At 46.3% G+C, this 13,574-nt stretch overlaps 2 protein-coding genes across 2 annotated transcripts; both read right to left on the reverse strand.

The window, feature by feature from the left end:
* Nucleotides 1–2,253: 2,253 nt before the first annotated feature.
* LOC128714714 (tubulin glycylase 3B) lies at nt 2,254–8,425 on the reverse strand. Its single transcript, XM_053809592.1, has 3 exons — nt 7,084–8,425; nt 2,705–3,226; nt 2,254–2,624 (listed from the first exon to the last, which is right to left on the reverse strand). Exons 1-3 carry the CDS (start codon nt 8,423–8,425, stop codon nt 2,254–2,256), a joined length of 2,235 nt encoding a protein of 744 aa, XP_053665567.1.
* Nucleotides 8,426–9,304: 879 nt separating this feature from the next.
* On the reverse strand, nt 9,305–13,244 carry LOC128714096 (tubulin glycylase 3A). The gene is made up of 3 exons (XM_053808972.1): nt 11,732–13,244; nt 10,565–11,077; nt 9,305–10,479 (listed from the first exon to the last, which is right to left on the reverse strand). Exons 1-3 carry the CDS (start codon nt 13,242–13,244, stop codon nt 9,305–9,307), a joined length of 3,201 nt encoding a protein of 1,066 aa, XP_053664947.1.
* Nucleotides 13,245–13,574: the final 330 nt, after the last annotated feature.

Here is a 13,574-nt window from a genome sequence, read left to right on the forward strand (position 1 = left end):
ATGAGTGGATAAAAGTGTTCGATCGTGCGACTTTCAACGGATCATTGTCCGTAACATCCATCATATCTTTCGCGGGGTTTGAGTGACACGACCACACACACACACACACACATCATACCCCTCCATAACCCATCCATAATCCTGGCTCTGTGTCCTCTGTTTGAATGGCGCTACGTTTTCCCTGTCACATGTGTGTGTGATTCATCCATGTAAGCAGTAAGATGTAAGAATTTGCTAGGAAATCTTTGAAATCAAGTCTTTTAGGGGCAATCTCTAAATCTACCATAAGTAGTAGCATGCGCTACTAACTTCAAATCGGGGGAAATGTATCTATCGTTCCTTGTTGCAAAGGAATCACTGTTACAATCGGATTTTTCTCATACTAATTGTGATCTACTGGATTATTCTTACCTTATCTGGCGACGTCCATCACGTAGTCAAATGGTCAGTCATTGAATTGATGTAATTTTTCAGGTAATGTCGAAAATTATAGTCATTTTCGAAATATGTGTGCATTTTTTTCGCCGACTCCGCTAGTAAACGGGCTTTTGTTGTAGATTGCAGATCGTTTAGAATACACTGTAGACGCACGGAATGGTACGGTACGGTACGGTTTGTATTGATAAATTCGCGTATCGCGAATGGTGGTTTCTTCGAACATACTTAACGATCGTTTTGATTCGCCTTTTATCTGTATTGGTCTGTGTTGCCAATGTTGTAATTTTGTTTGTATTACCTGACAAATTCAGCGCAAAACTTTGACTGGTACATGAGCCGAAGGTTTTACGTGTTATAAAATTAACGTGATTAGTTTTTGAGTACTGTGTCTTGTTTTTAATCGTTTTTCAGCAAGACAAATGAATTAATGCAAACAATACAAAAGTAAGATTCTGTACAGACCCGAATGATTCGATCGCAATCCTTTGCAAGGCAATAATGACGCGCATCATGGAAGTGTCGAACAGTGCAACAGAATAACGATAAACTTGAGTCAAATAATAAATTTCGGAGAAAGTTTTTCCCTCATTTACTAAAAAACAGAAACAATATATAAAACACAAAGTTGAATATGAAAGAAAATTTTTAATTCTAACACTATTAATTAAACAAAACTTCCAAACAATTTCTGTCTTCTTTATACACTGAATACAACTTTTAACGAAATTACACAATAATAGAATCGTTTCGTAACTCAAACGGTACTTCAGAAGTAAACTTAACCCAATTAACTATAACAATAACTAATTTGCGGTCAACGGGAACAAGCTCAACGCTCATGTATCAACAATCATCTTTTTTACGGCCAACGAAACTGATGCCGAAATCGTCAAATACAGAGGCCAACAAAACGTATTTTTAGACTGTTACGTATGCACGGTACAAACTTGAAAGCTTTCGCCCATTTGCCCTCGGCTTTAGCTGTACCACACCACACTAAGTCGGTCGCGGTTGCCCCAATTCCGTATCAGGAAGTTAATTTACCTCGCCAAACTTTTGGACAACTACTTCCGAAAACTTTGTCTACGTAATGCCGCGGTCAGGTCGCTTGTGTTTTCCGGCTGGGGTTATAGCTTACCGTTGCGAATGCGGCCGATTGACTGATAGTAATGGCCCCATAATATGCCATTACTCCACCTTAGCAACAGCTTACCGTTATCGACAAACTGTTCGGTGCAAGCGAGCATCGCCCTGTTACATCCGAATGGGATGCGGTAATAGGAGAAGCTTTACCATCCTGGTGCCCAGCAAGGGACCATTATAGAACGGTGTAAGTTTTGCCTAATTATTTCTGATTATCATTGCTCTGGGACATGCTACCATTCTCTGCAGATACGGAAAGCTTTCTAAAGAGACAGAATGAATGAAAAAAAAACACCCGGCGCGCGTGAGTCAGTACCGTTTTAAAGTTAGAAAATTGCTGTTGCTTCAAACCAACTCCGGCGATGGGTGTCCCACTGTTTTACGAAATAACTAGCACACATTCCACGCCGATCTGTCCCAAAGAAAATTAAGGCACTATCCGTGCTCATTATCTCACGGAAGCGTATTAGAACAACCCGAACATAAAAAAAACACGCGAAACAAAACATTAACCTTTGATAACGACATAAAATGTATTTAGAAATATAGCTATGTCAGACGAAAGTATACAGTTTTTGCTTTGATTAACTATTTTGCTAGAAAGGAGAGAAAAAAAGGATGGGAATAGTCGGGGCCCATCGTGGCAGCACCAAAAGGCACGCGCGCGTTCGCTCACTTCAGTGTCGTACGCGGTCGATCCAAAATAACGCCCGTGAGCGATGTTTTACTTCCTCTGCTGGAGGATTCCGAGCTACTGGCGGTGTAGCGTGTATATTTCGTACTTCCGGTATTAATCCCGGTCGATATTGCAGTCGCTGTTGCCGGTACCCTTTTCGGCGTTGATGTGGCAGTAGAGGAGACGGTCGGGCCGGTCGATGTGTTTATTGGCGATAGTGGGCTTTTGGAGCGATGTTTTGACTGCATCGAGCGTCCATCGACGGTTAAGCCATAGCCGTAAGGTGCTACGCGCGGTATCTCGAGAGAATGTATCAATTCGAATTGACCCGTACCGGCACGTTTGTCCTTCGTATTGTCGATTACAACTGGAACAATGACAAGAACAGTTTCGATTAGCTACTAGCATCCTTCCCGAAGCATGTCGGCGTTTCAAATGGGCTGTTACCTTTAACAAGATCTTCCTGCACCGCAGGACAAATCACGGACGTTACATCCGTCGAGGACGAAAGGTCTGGACTGGTGTTGATCTCGATAAGCAATGTGCGAAAATTTTCCGTCACCATAAAATCTGCCCCATACAGCTCGAACATGTTCCGTTCCATCTTCATCCCATCGAGGCTGGCACAGACGATTGCGAGGATGTTCTTCTTCATGTCCGGATAGATCTTACGCTCCCAGTAGAAACCTTTGTCTAACGACTGTAGATGCTCCTGGAAGCGCTTGAGCGACCACATGTTACTGGCGGGCAGTGCGTCGGCACCTTCGCGCACCTCTTTGGCGTAGTTCTTTTGGATGGAATAGTTCGTCAGATGGATGGATTCGCTGAAGTCGTCAAGATTGAACATGCGTGAGCTAAACCGTAAATAGCAGTTCTTGTACATCCACACCTTCAGCACATTGTTCGTGTAGGTGATCAGGAAGTACTGACGAATGTCGAACTTGGTGCAATGTATCAACAACGGCCGTTCTGTAAGTAGGCAAAAAGCAACGAATCTTGGAAGCAAATGGAATAATCATGTTTTGCTACCGGACAATGTCGGTTTCTTGTGCAGTTTGGAGAAAAACAAGAAACATACCCCTTCCTGAGTGAGGCAGTAGCACGCAGCACTACTTGGAAATAAATAACGACCGAAATCAAACATATAATATAGAGGGTAGATCAAAACAGGTGATAATTATCTATCTGATTGAACAGTCTATGCTAATGCATTTCCATTCCTTCATCGGGACGTATTTTAAATAAAGCTGTAATGTCTGTAAACGACTTTCAATCTAAACATTGATTCATCCGTCCCTGCCGCAAACCTTGTAGGCAAGAATGCTTGGCGCTTCCGTACAGATTACTATCTAAAATCGAATGTAAAGCTTTCCATCGTCAGCAGCGATACGATTGGCCTCATTTATAAAGACCCCCAACCACTGCTGTTGATTTAGGAAAATGGTTAACTTCAATCAAAAGCTTCTATGCTTAACGCCTCGAGGTTCATCCTTCTGCTCGAGAAATGAGGCCAATTATCCAATCAAATCACGGAATCGCGATATCTTTTTTCAACTTACACCATAAGGACGGTAGGAGTGAACGTAAAGCAAGCTTTGCCATAAAATACTAGCTCGCGTCTCCCGGTGGCTATACATTGTGCTTGCGCCTAAAGCTTTTATGGAGGATCGCAAAAATAAAAGAACTCATCCCCCGTTCGGTTTACTTTTCTTCCTCGGATAGTACCTGTTGGATCGAACAGGCGACCTTCACCTGGAAATGTCCCGGAGGAGTGTTTTCGGGCTGCAGGTTACCACCGGAAGACAGGATAAGCTTCAACTAACTTCGAACGCACATCACCACTCCCCATCACCAGCACCCAAACACTTACCGTAACGCACATCGATCGTTATGAAGTTGATTTTACTATCCAAAATCAGTACGTTGGGTTGGTGTATGAACCCCCGGTGAACCAACCGCTACTTACTACCATCCCTGACCTGCTTGCACGAGGAGCCCTTGCGAAGGTTTCGTTACGAAAGTATCATGCCCCGGTATGGCCTAGTTATTGAAAAGTATTCAATTTCCGCCAAAGTGTCGAAAGCTATTGTTGGATTGCATTTTCCTGTGGTATTTCAGGCGTAACGCTACTGTCGACTAACGACATCAGATGTTGTGCATCAGCGTCACACCTTGCGAATAAAAAGGGACACTGCGGTAACCGGTGCCAGCACCCAAACAATAGCAACCGTACCACAGGAATGTGGGTGAACATTTACGTTCTACAGCCCTTCAGGAATAGCATGTTTGGAACACCTGTCGCAACATATTGCTGAGAGAGTGCAATAAAACTCTCCATACGCGTCGTATGGAAAACTTTACCCGTTTTTTTTTTGTCACGCTGGAATTTACTCCCATTCGAGGCAGATACAGTATTGTCTATTTAACAGGAACGCATTCAATGCATCAAGAAGCATTGAACCTAATTGATCAGATTACTTTTAACAGCAATGACAGTTGTCTGCCTAGGGGGTAAGTGGTAACGATGTCGATCCTGCACACGATAGAACCGCTATCAAATCCCATCCGGTCCGGTTTCCGGCCGATACGCTGGATCATTAAGACTTAACCAATCAATCTAAGGTATATTACAGTCGTGAAGAAAACCAGAAACAGATTCCTAGTACACCCAGACAACCTCTCACGAGATTGTAGTGTTAAAAAAAACTTCATCCGTGACTATTGATATTAGGAAAGTATATCATATACTAATATACCTGTTATAAGCCTTGACTATTGGTAATAGGAAAGTATATAATACACTATTATTCTCAGTTTATTTTGAAACACACTTCATCCTCAAACCTCCTCCTCATACTCGTGACCAGAGAGTCTTCAGCGACACGCTTATGAATACAAGTGAAGTACAACATGCGAATGTACATGAACACATGCGTCCATTAAGAAATCACTCGCTAATTGAACTTCTTACGTCTTTTCCAACACTTCGCCATAGCAGCATATCTGAAGGGCAAATGCATTCATTTCTCCACGTTTCACCTTCAACAATCACAAAAATAAGTCTAAAGTGCGAGGTCAACATAGAATGCACCTTTACACACCCTGCCTTTACCCTCGGCACAGTGAGTCACCGTGAAATATAATGGTTCCACAGCGAGAGATAGCACACAAACGCCATGCAAAAAACGAAAAGAAAACAATAGATGTACAATTATCAGCAACACTCCGGCTCCCTGTAGTCGTTTGACATTATCGCATTATCTTTGCTTTGCGTGGGCGCAATAAAGCGAAACTACCAACAAGGGGAGGCAAACAAAAAGAGGAAGCCATTTCTGTTTTGCATACAACACTAACTCCACCGATATCCACCTGGTTTGTCTGTGGTGGGTAAGGGTGGATGTGCCAACGTTATGCGAACCTGTGATCCGTTACCAAGGCAGTGTTTGGGAATGCAAAGTGTAGTCTGTTGGTGGCCCCGTTTTACTTTCTTCAACTTTAACCCCCCAATGGTTTCCGCATTGCTCTCTTTGCTTCTCTTTCGCACATTCCCGTGTTTAGTGCTAGGTCTTACGTCTAGTGCTAGGATCAGGATATGAGATGATTGAGCAAATTTTCATTTAACGACCCATCACCCTGTTGTGCGTTGGTAGCAAAAAAAATAATTACATTTAAAATGGATTTCCTTTGCCACGTATTTAGAAAACCGTTCGAAAGTTTTACAAATATTAATCTTTACAGATTTAATATTGGACAAATCGATCGATCAGCTCAACCTATTTATGCAACACAATGAACGTTACTGTACGTATGCAAGCTGTAACAGGTACCAAAAAACGCTTAAAACTAGGTTTCCGAACCAGGAATCTTATTTAGTCGATTTCATGTAACAAAGACAGGAATTTCGATGCTTTATGTTCATTCCTTTGAGGTCCTTTGGTGCTTCTCGCACCACTACGCCCTCCGTTTGTGTTGTGACAACAGTGGAGTAAGCTAAAGCTCCGTTTCCGAATTGAACCTGAAATCTGATCGATTGTGGGAACGAACTAATGCTTAAGCGCGGGGTAGTAGTGAATTAGTACCCTCTGACCGGAAAATAAGGATAATCAGGTAATGAAATCAGTTCAAGCTCCTTGTCCCAGCCCATAAGCACGGTAACGGAAAGCAATTAGGGAAATGAACGGGAAGAATACTTAGCAAAGCGGTGGTAAAGGCTGGTCGACGACAACGAAATACTTTTTGATCATTTCGTGATTTCCCGGTTGACAGTAAAAGGTGCTGGAGGAATGGGAACGAAGTTTTATCGCTTAGTGAACGGTCGGCGATTTGCTCATACTTTGCCTGGTTACATAAACTTGTAACATGTGGTTAATAGAAAAGGAAATCGCTAAGGAACCCGAATTATCATCATTTGGCAATAAAATTAAATAGCAATGCGTGAATCTGGTTCAGATCCATATGTCTGCATGAATTTTTTAACTGATTGAATGACTTAGAATTCGGAAGATTTATGACTCTTCAAAGATTAATCAAACTTCAAAGTTTCATTAATGGTGAAAAATTATATTAAAATTAAGAATCCTCAATCTTTGCTTGCAAAAAAATATTCTGTTCGACTATGCAATGTAACTGCTAGAGGACTTTCTAATTTTAGCTGAAAACATAAAAAATCGTAATCTTATGAATTTTGCAGTGTTCATGGGAGTAACTTCATGATTTGAATGAAAGTTCTCGAAATATTCATTAGGCACAGACACCATAGTAGAATCAATGTTATTCATTTATGTTAATATTAAAATTACCGATAAAGAAGAGCAGATTTAACTTACCGATGTACTTCTGTGCCACGTACTTCACATCCGGATTGCTGTCCACGTGCTCCAACAGCTTACGATCATCGTTGAAGATCATTATACCCAGTCCCCGGCATCGATTGCCCGGCTTCAGTATCCACATGTTCCGTATACCGTCGATCTTCATGTCCGGGAAAATCTTTGCCGCCTCGTGCACCAACTTTTTCACCTGTGCCACCAACGACAGCACCTCATACCCCGGGATACTACCGAACTGCGCCTCACCCGCCAGTATCTGTTCCATCTCGTGTCGATTTTCAGGTGTCAGCAACGGTTCGCAGAACTCTTCATGATCGATATCCTCATGCTGGGCGCAACCGAGATAGTACCGGAGATATTTCATCGCTATCGTCAGCACATCCGTCGGCAACGTACCTTCGTCATCGAACGAGTGTTCCAAATGTTTGGACATGTGGTACAAAAAGCTGCTCACAATCGTAAGCTGATAATCCTCCTGGAACTTGGTAATGATATCCTCCGTATCGAGCAGATAGGTGCGGGGATAGTCCAACTCCGCAAAGCCTTCCTCTTGATGCCAGTGGGACGCATTGATCAACCGGATTAAGTTTTCCTTCACAGCAAAATCGTACGGCCGCTCGTAGTGAATCCGGCTGCGGTACGGCGCATAGAACCGATCCTGCTTGCAATCGCGCATATTCCGATGCTGCCAGATGAAGTACGGCAGGTAAGACTTAAGATACTTGGACACAAGGGCCTCCTCGTACTCGTTTCCATTCGATGCCTTCTGCAACAGTGCGTGATGCGACAGCTCACGCAGCAAAACACTCCGGAACGTTTGCTTCTCGAGCCAGTGGCGTGTTTTCAGTGCTTTCCGCAACGCCGGATAATGGCCAACAATCGAAAAAATATGCTTCTTTTCCACTGCCGATGCAATTTTGGCTTTCAGCTGCTTTTGCTTTAGAAAATCAAAGCTGTAGTTGCGAAAAAACTTGTGCTTCGGTGTACGGTTCGAATCATCGTCATCCTCCAGGGCATGCAACCGTGGAGTCATGCGCGGTAAAGTGTGCACCTGCTGATTTGCCTTGGGGTTTGGGAATGGTCGTGATAGCGGTGATAACGGACGATTATCACCAGTGGCAACGGGGGGAGAACTACGGTGAGGATGGGACGGCAGTTGTTCCACTGCCGGTAAAGCCTTGAGAAAGCGTCTGGAAAGATGTACCGGTGCCTGCTCGTATCGTTGGTCTAGCTGCCTGCCATAATCGATCTCACCCAGTTCCAGCGTTACGTCGGCAAGATCAACACCGGGATCACTGTCCCATACATCACTGGTAACAAATTTGATTTTTAAATGCATTTCATTTATCTATTTCGTTCAACGCGAACTATTTTCAACACCTGACGGACACGTATCAGTATATGCTCCGCATCTGCAGATGCAGGCCACGCAGTCTATTAGACGCGTTTGTTACAATTAGCTAAAACTAGAGGCTAGGAAGAGGGGGACTTAAAATATTGTATCTCTTGTTCACAACAACGATCGCTTACGAAGAACCAAAACTCCCAGACGTCAGGGATGGACAACAAAATTTCATATATCCTTTCGGGGACGGGAACATCCGCTGCTACTGCTACTACTGCTGCTTTTGCTGCTGCCGCTGCTGCTGCTGTCCGGGATATCAGGATAACACACTTATACACCGAGTAAAACGTACACTAGAATCTACTGAAACACAAAACAATTTGGTTTAAGTAAGGAAGAACCTTGAATTTTCACCAGAGGTACACGGAAAAGCGTTTCGTGGAAACGTGTGGCGGGGGTTGCTGCGTTGTGTCTACTACTTTTTACAGTACTGTTATGATAGCTGTTGCTGTTGCTGCCGTTGCTGTTGCTCATGCTGTTGCTTATAGCAGTGGAAGAAGTGGTTGTTGCTTTGCTGATGCCGTAACCATGGGTACTGCTGGAGCTGCTGCCCATGAAGCAGTGGCCCCGTGTGATGGGAAGATTACAGCGCGTGTGCCATTGGGATTGCAGCGAACTGCACGGGAAGGAAGCGTTGGCCGACGGTATGGAGGCGGTGGAGGAGCTTGGGGAGCAGGAGGAACTATAGATAGGCGGAATAAGGTGAGCGGGGGATTTGCCGGTGTACGGTGCAAAGCTGGACCTTAGCAGTAGCTGAGAAAATTCATCACCGTTCTTTCCGCCCCAGCAACGGGCGGCGGTGTTCCACGGCTGCTAGAATGCTCCGGATGTGCCGCCGGCGGAAGATTCCGCCACTCCGGCCGCACTGGTACGGTGGTGTAACGATGGCGAAACGATGCTACCCGGATGCAGCATTGCGGACGAACGCTCCCCGGCTAACGATGCTGGCAGGTCCTCGGCTGATTGTGCGTGATGCAGTTTGTTGTTGCCCGTTCGCGAACCGACCGATTTCGGAGGTTTCGTGCGTAAGCTAAATCCAAGTGTGTAGAAATTGTTTGAGGTCGTCATACGACCACCACCGGCGTGTCGTGTACTGTAGCGAATAGTGGCCGGGAACCCATTGGACGGTGCGTGAAGGTTGTTTGCAGTGGACAAGTTTTCCACACTAGCGGTACGCTTTTCCGAGTCAGAATTCGACTGGCTGCTGCACTCATCGCAATCCGTTATCTTGATCGTACACTTGTTCGTTCCACCGGAGGAGTAACCGTTGGCCGATGCCACTACGCTAGGCACCGAGGGAACCGGGCGAGATTGTCCTTCGTCCGATAATTCCGACCCGATTCGTTCTCTACCGTTGCTATTGCTAGTGCCGTTACTAACGGTGAGCGAACTGAGTGTATTGGAGAAATTATGCTGGAAGAAGCTAGTCGTGGCCCGTTCCCAAGCTTCCACACTGTCAATGTACGTATCACCATCGGTCAGATATTTGGTACCGGTACCGCCGGCCCCATTACGCCGGAACAGTTCGCCCGTTTTCGAGATGATGTATGATTTTTTCTTCTCAAAGTCGTACCGCAGGTTGGTGCTTTTGTGCGAAAAGTTCGACCGCTTATAGAGGGTAGCCGAGGTAACACCGCATGCACCACGCACCAGCCCATGCTGGTGGCGTGACATATCATCGTCGGGTTTACCGTCCCGAAACTGCATACACTCTATCAAATCCATTATGACCGGCGAGGCGGTTTGCTTTACAACAGATGCGGCCGCTGCTGAAGTTGCCAACCGGGACACCTGCAGCACGTTCTGTACCGGTTTGAGGGGAAGCATACGCATACGGTCCTTCTTGATGGAGCTCTTGGGTGTGATGCGATGGCCCCGGAGCTGCAAATTAAGCCCCATGTAGGCAGGCGTTTTCGGTATGACCTGTTTGTAGATCAGCTCAAACGAACCGGTGGGTGCGTTAGAATCGGACCGTCGATCGATCACCACTGTGTTGAAGTAGACAGACAGACAGACAGAAAGCATTCCACATCAATCGATCATCCATTCGCCGCTACCACTGATGAAACTTACCTCTGATCGTATCCTCGACACACTGTGGACAGAGCCGTGCCGTAACGCTTGTGCTGGGCGCTAGATCCGGGCTCGAGTTGATCTCGATCAGCCAGGGATAGAAATCTTCCGTAATCATAAAATCGGCACCGTACAGCTCGAACGTGTTCGGCCGCCGGTCCATGTTGTCCTGGCACGCCAACAGGGAACCGATGATTGCCTTCTGCATTCCGGGGTAGATGCGCTCGGACCACATCTCGTATTTGTCGATCTGGCGTAGGTACGCCTGGAACGTGTGGCAGTCCCACATGTTTTCGTGCGGTAACCGCTCGTCCCGTACCGCGTTGTGGTACTTTTTCTGTATCGCGTGGTTCGTCAGGTGGACCGATTCATGGTAATTCATGAGATTGTACTGCTGGGAGCTGAAGCGTAGGTAGCTTTCCTTGTAGAACCATATGTTGAGCGGCTGTACGCTGGTGATCATAAACCACTGCCGAATGTCGAATTTTGTGTTGTGTATAATGAGTGGACGCTCTGAAATGGGAAGATCAGCGTATCCAACCACGCAAAGCAATTTAAATAGTATCGTAAAAAGGGTATTGAATAGTACTAATGGCTATGATGAACATCGAAACACCTAGCGTTGTCCATTCACAAATGAAACAAAAAACGCAAAGGTCCGTTCTCGTTCGTTAATAATAACTTCAAAAACTTTGCTTTTGACCAAAAGTCTATTAAATGGCTAAACTATTTCGAATAGTGTTGACGAATTCCACCACACTGCACTGCACAGAGTTGCAAATATCGAACTTCTTTCCGACAAAACTACATTTTTCTCTGCCCAACCGAAAAAACTGAACGCACAAGTGCACAGGAATGAAAAATTGCATAGCGCAGTTCTGGCCCTCTAACACGTACACAAACATCGAACGCGTTTGCAGGAGGAAAACAGCTGGAATCGAACCGTTGTTTCTATGGTAAAAAACATAGTCCCTAGCTGGTTAGAAAATATTCTACTACCACACCGCACCCTCAGGCAGGAATAATTATGCGTGTCTTGTGCCCCGGGGAGGCCAACCCTTTGCAAAACATGCATGCCAACGCGCCCCACACAAACACTACCAGTGTCTGGAATTCGAGAATTTGCATTCCTTCACTGCCCGAGAGAGGGTTAGTTTGCGAACTTACCGATGTACTTTTGTATGACGTATCGCGTTTTGCTGACGATCGGTGGATTTACCATGGCAATGATTTGCTTGATGTTGTTCATCAGATGGATGCCTCGACCGCGGCACTTATTGCCCGGCTTCACAATCCAAATGTTAAGATACCCGTCCAGTGCGTACTGCGGCCAGTAGCTCTTGATCTGTTCCAGCACGGATTTCGCCTCCGCCAGATAGTTATCGATCGCGTCCGTATCTCGCTCTTCCTTCAGCAGCTGTATCCGGTTGTCCTCGTGCGTTAGCAGATAGTGGTGCGTGAGAAACACGTCCCAATCGTGATCCCACACCTTGGTGTCCTCCTCGATGTCGATGTCATTGTGGAGGCAATAGTCGAGGTACTCCTTGCAGCGCGTCAGTGCAAAGGTAATGCACGTGCTCGGTACGTTACCATCGTCTGCGATGATGGCATCAAGACCTTCCTCGGTCGCATGCCGTTCGATGAGCCACTTGAGCAGACCCATCGACGCCGTCAGCCGGAAATTGTCGACGAACTCGTTCAGTTCCTCCGGATTCCAGACGTTGTAGCATCGGGGAAAGTAGGTCTCGGACATGCCCTCCTCGTAGAACCAATGGAAATCGTGCAGCGCCGAGCAGAGGCCTTCCTTCGTAGTGAACGGCGCTTTGGCGAAGCGGTTAATGATCAGCGAGGAGTTTTTCGTCAAATCCAACCAGTCCGCCTTCTCGCGGCGAGCCGTCCACAGGAAATCGATCGGCGTGTGTTCGAGAAAGCGTGACATAATGCTGCGTTCGCATTTGGCGATGTGATTTTTGCGTGATTCGCCCGGTTTCCGCTCCGGAAGCTGGGACACCAGATCCTCCAGTATGAAGCCGGAAGAGGATGTGGACGCTTGGGCTTTCACGCGAAATCCGTCCAACTTTTCCACCCAACCACGCTCCACCAGTGCCCGCCGGACGGTGTGAAACGATCCACGTAGCAGAAACACCCGATGGTGCTTGGTCGCGTCCTGTACCTTTTTCCGCAGCTCGTTCAATCGGTCCGCATTGATCCAGTTGTTTTTGTACGGATTGATAAATTTCACTGTCGCTGTCAGCGGCCCCAAATTGCCCTCGATAACTTTGCCGATGGTGGTGGCTGTCGTTGCCGGTCTACTAACGCCGCCACCCGGGGAAGTATCCTTATCGATGTCGCCCACCGCACTGGCGGCCCGATCCCCGTGGACCGTATCACCTTTTGTGGTTGTGCTACTTTTCTGTGCACCGGACCGTGGAGAACCTTTCCGTTCCGCATCACTTTCGTTATCCTTATCGTTTTCACTACTCAAACTACTGTTGCTATTATCACTGGTCTTATCACTGTCACTGCTGGTACTGGTGGCGGCAGGTGTACTCTCCCCACTGCTACTACTGATGCTGGTTCGCCCCGTTTCACTATTACTAGTACTGCAGCTGATTCGACACCCACTGCTCGAACCACTATCACTGCTGCTACAGCTATTCAGTTCATCTTCCATGCTCATGCTGGAGTGCCAACGGTTTTGCGAGACGACGTCGTTATCAAGCTGCAGAAGATGGCACAGTTCTTCCCGCTTCGGAGCCTTCCATTGAACTGCTCAGACCGTCATACAAAGCAGGTTACCCAGAGGCCCCCAGGGAAATGTTTTGCCCGACTGACTACAGATATTCGTGAGCCTCAATCATTCGTGGGGCTGGGCGTGCTCTGCATGGAACTGTGTCAGCCCGCCAAAACTGACGATCACACCGCGGCGGCTCTGTCCTCGGTGTCTTCTTCCCCGCCGATGAAACCTCATTGCCCTAGCAGAACCAGAGCTAGCAGAAAAGGATATGCT

This window comes from Anopheles marshallii, chromosome 3 (assembly GCF_943734725.1).
Source record: "Anopheles marshallii chromosome 3, idAnoMarsDA_429_01, whole genome shotgun sequence".
Taxonomy (NCBI): Eukaryota; Metazoa; Arthropoda; class Insecta; order Diptera; family Culicidae; genus Anopheles; species Anopheles marshallii.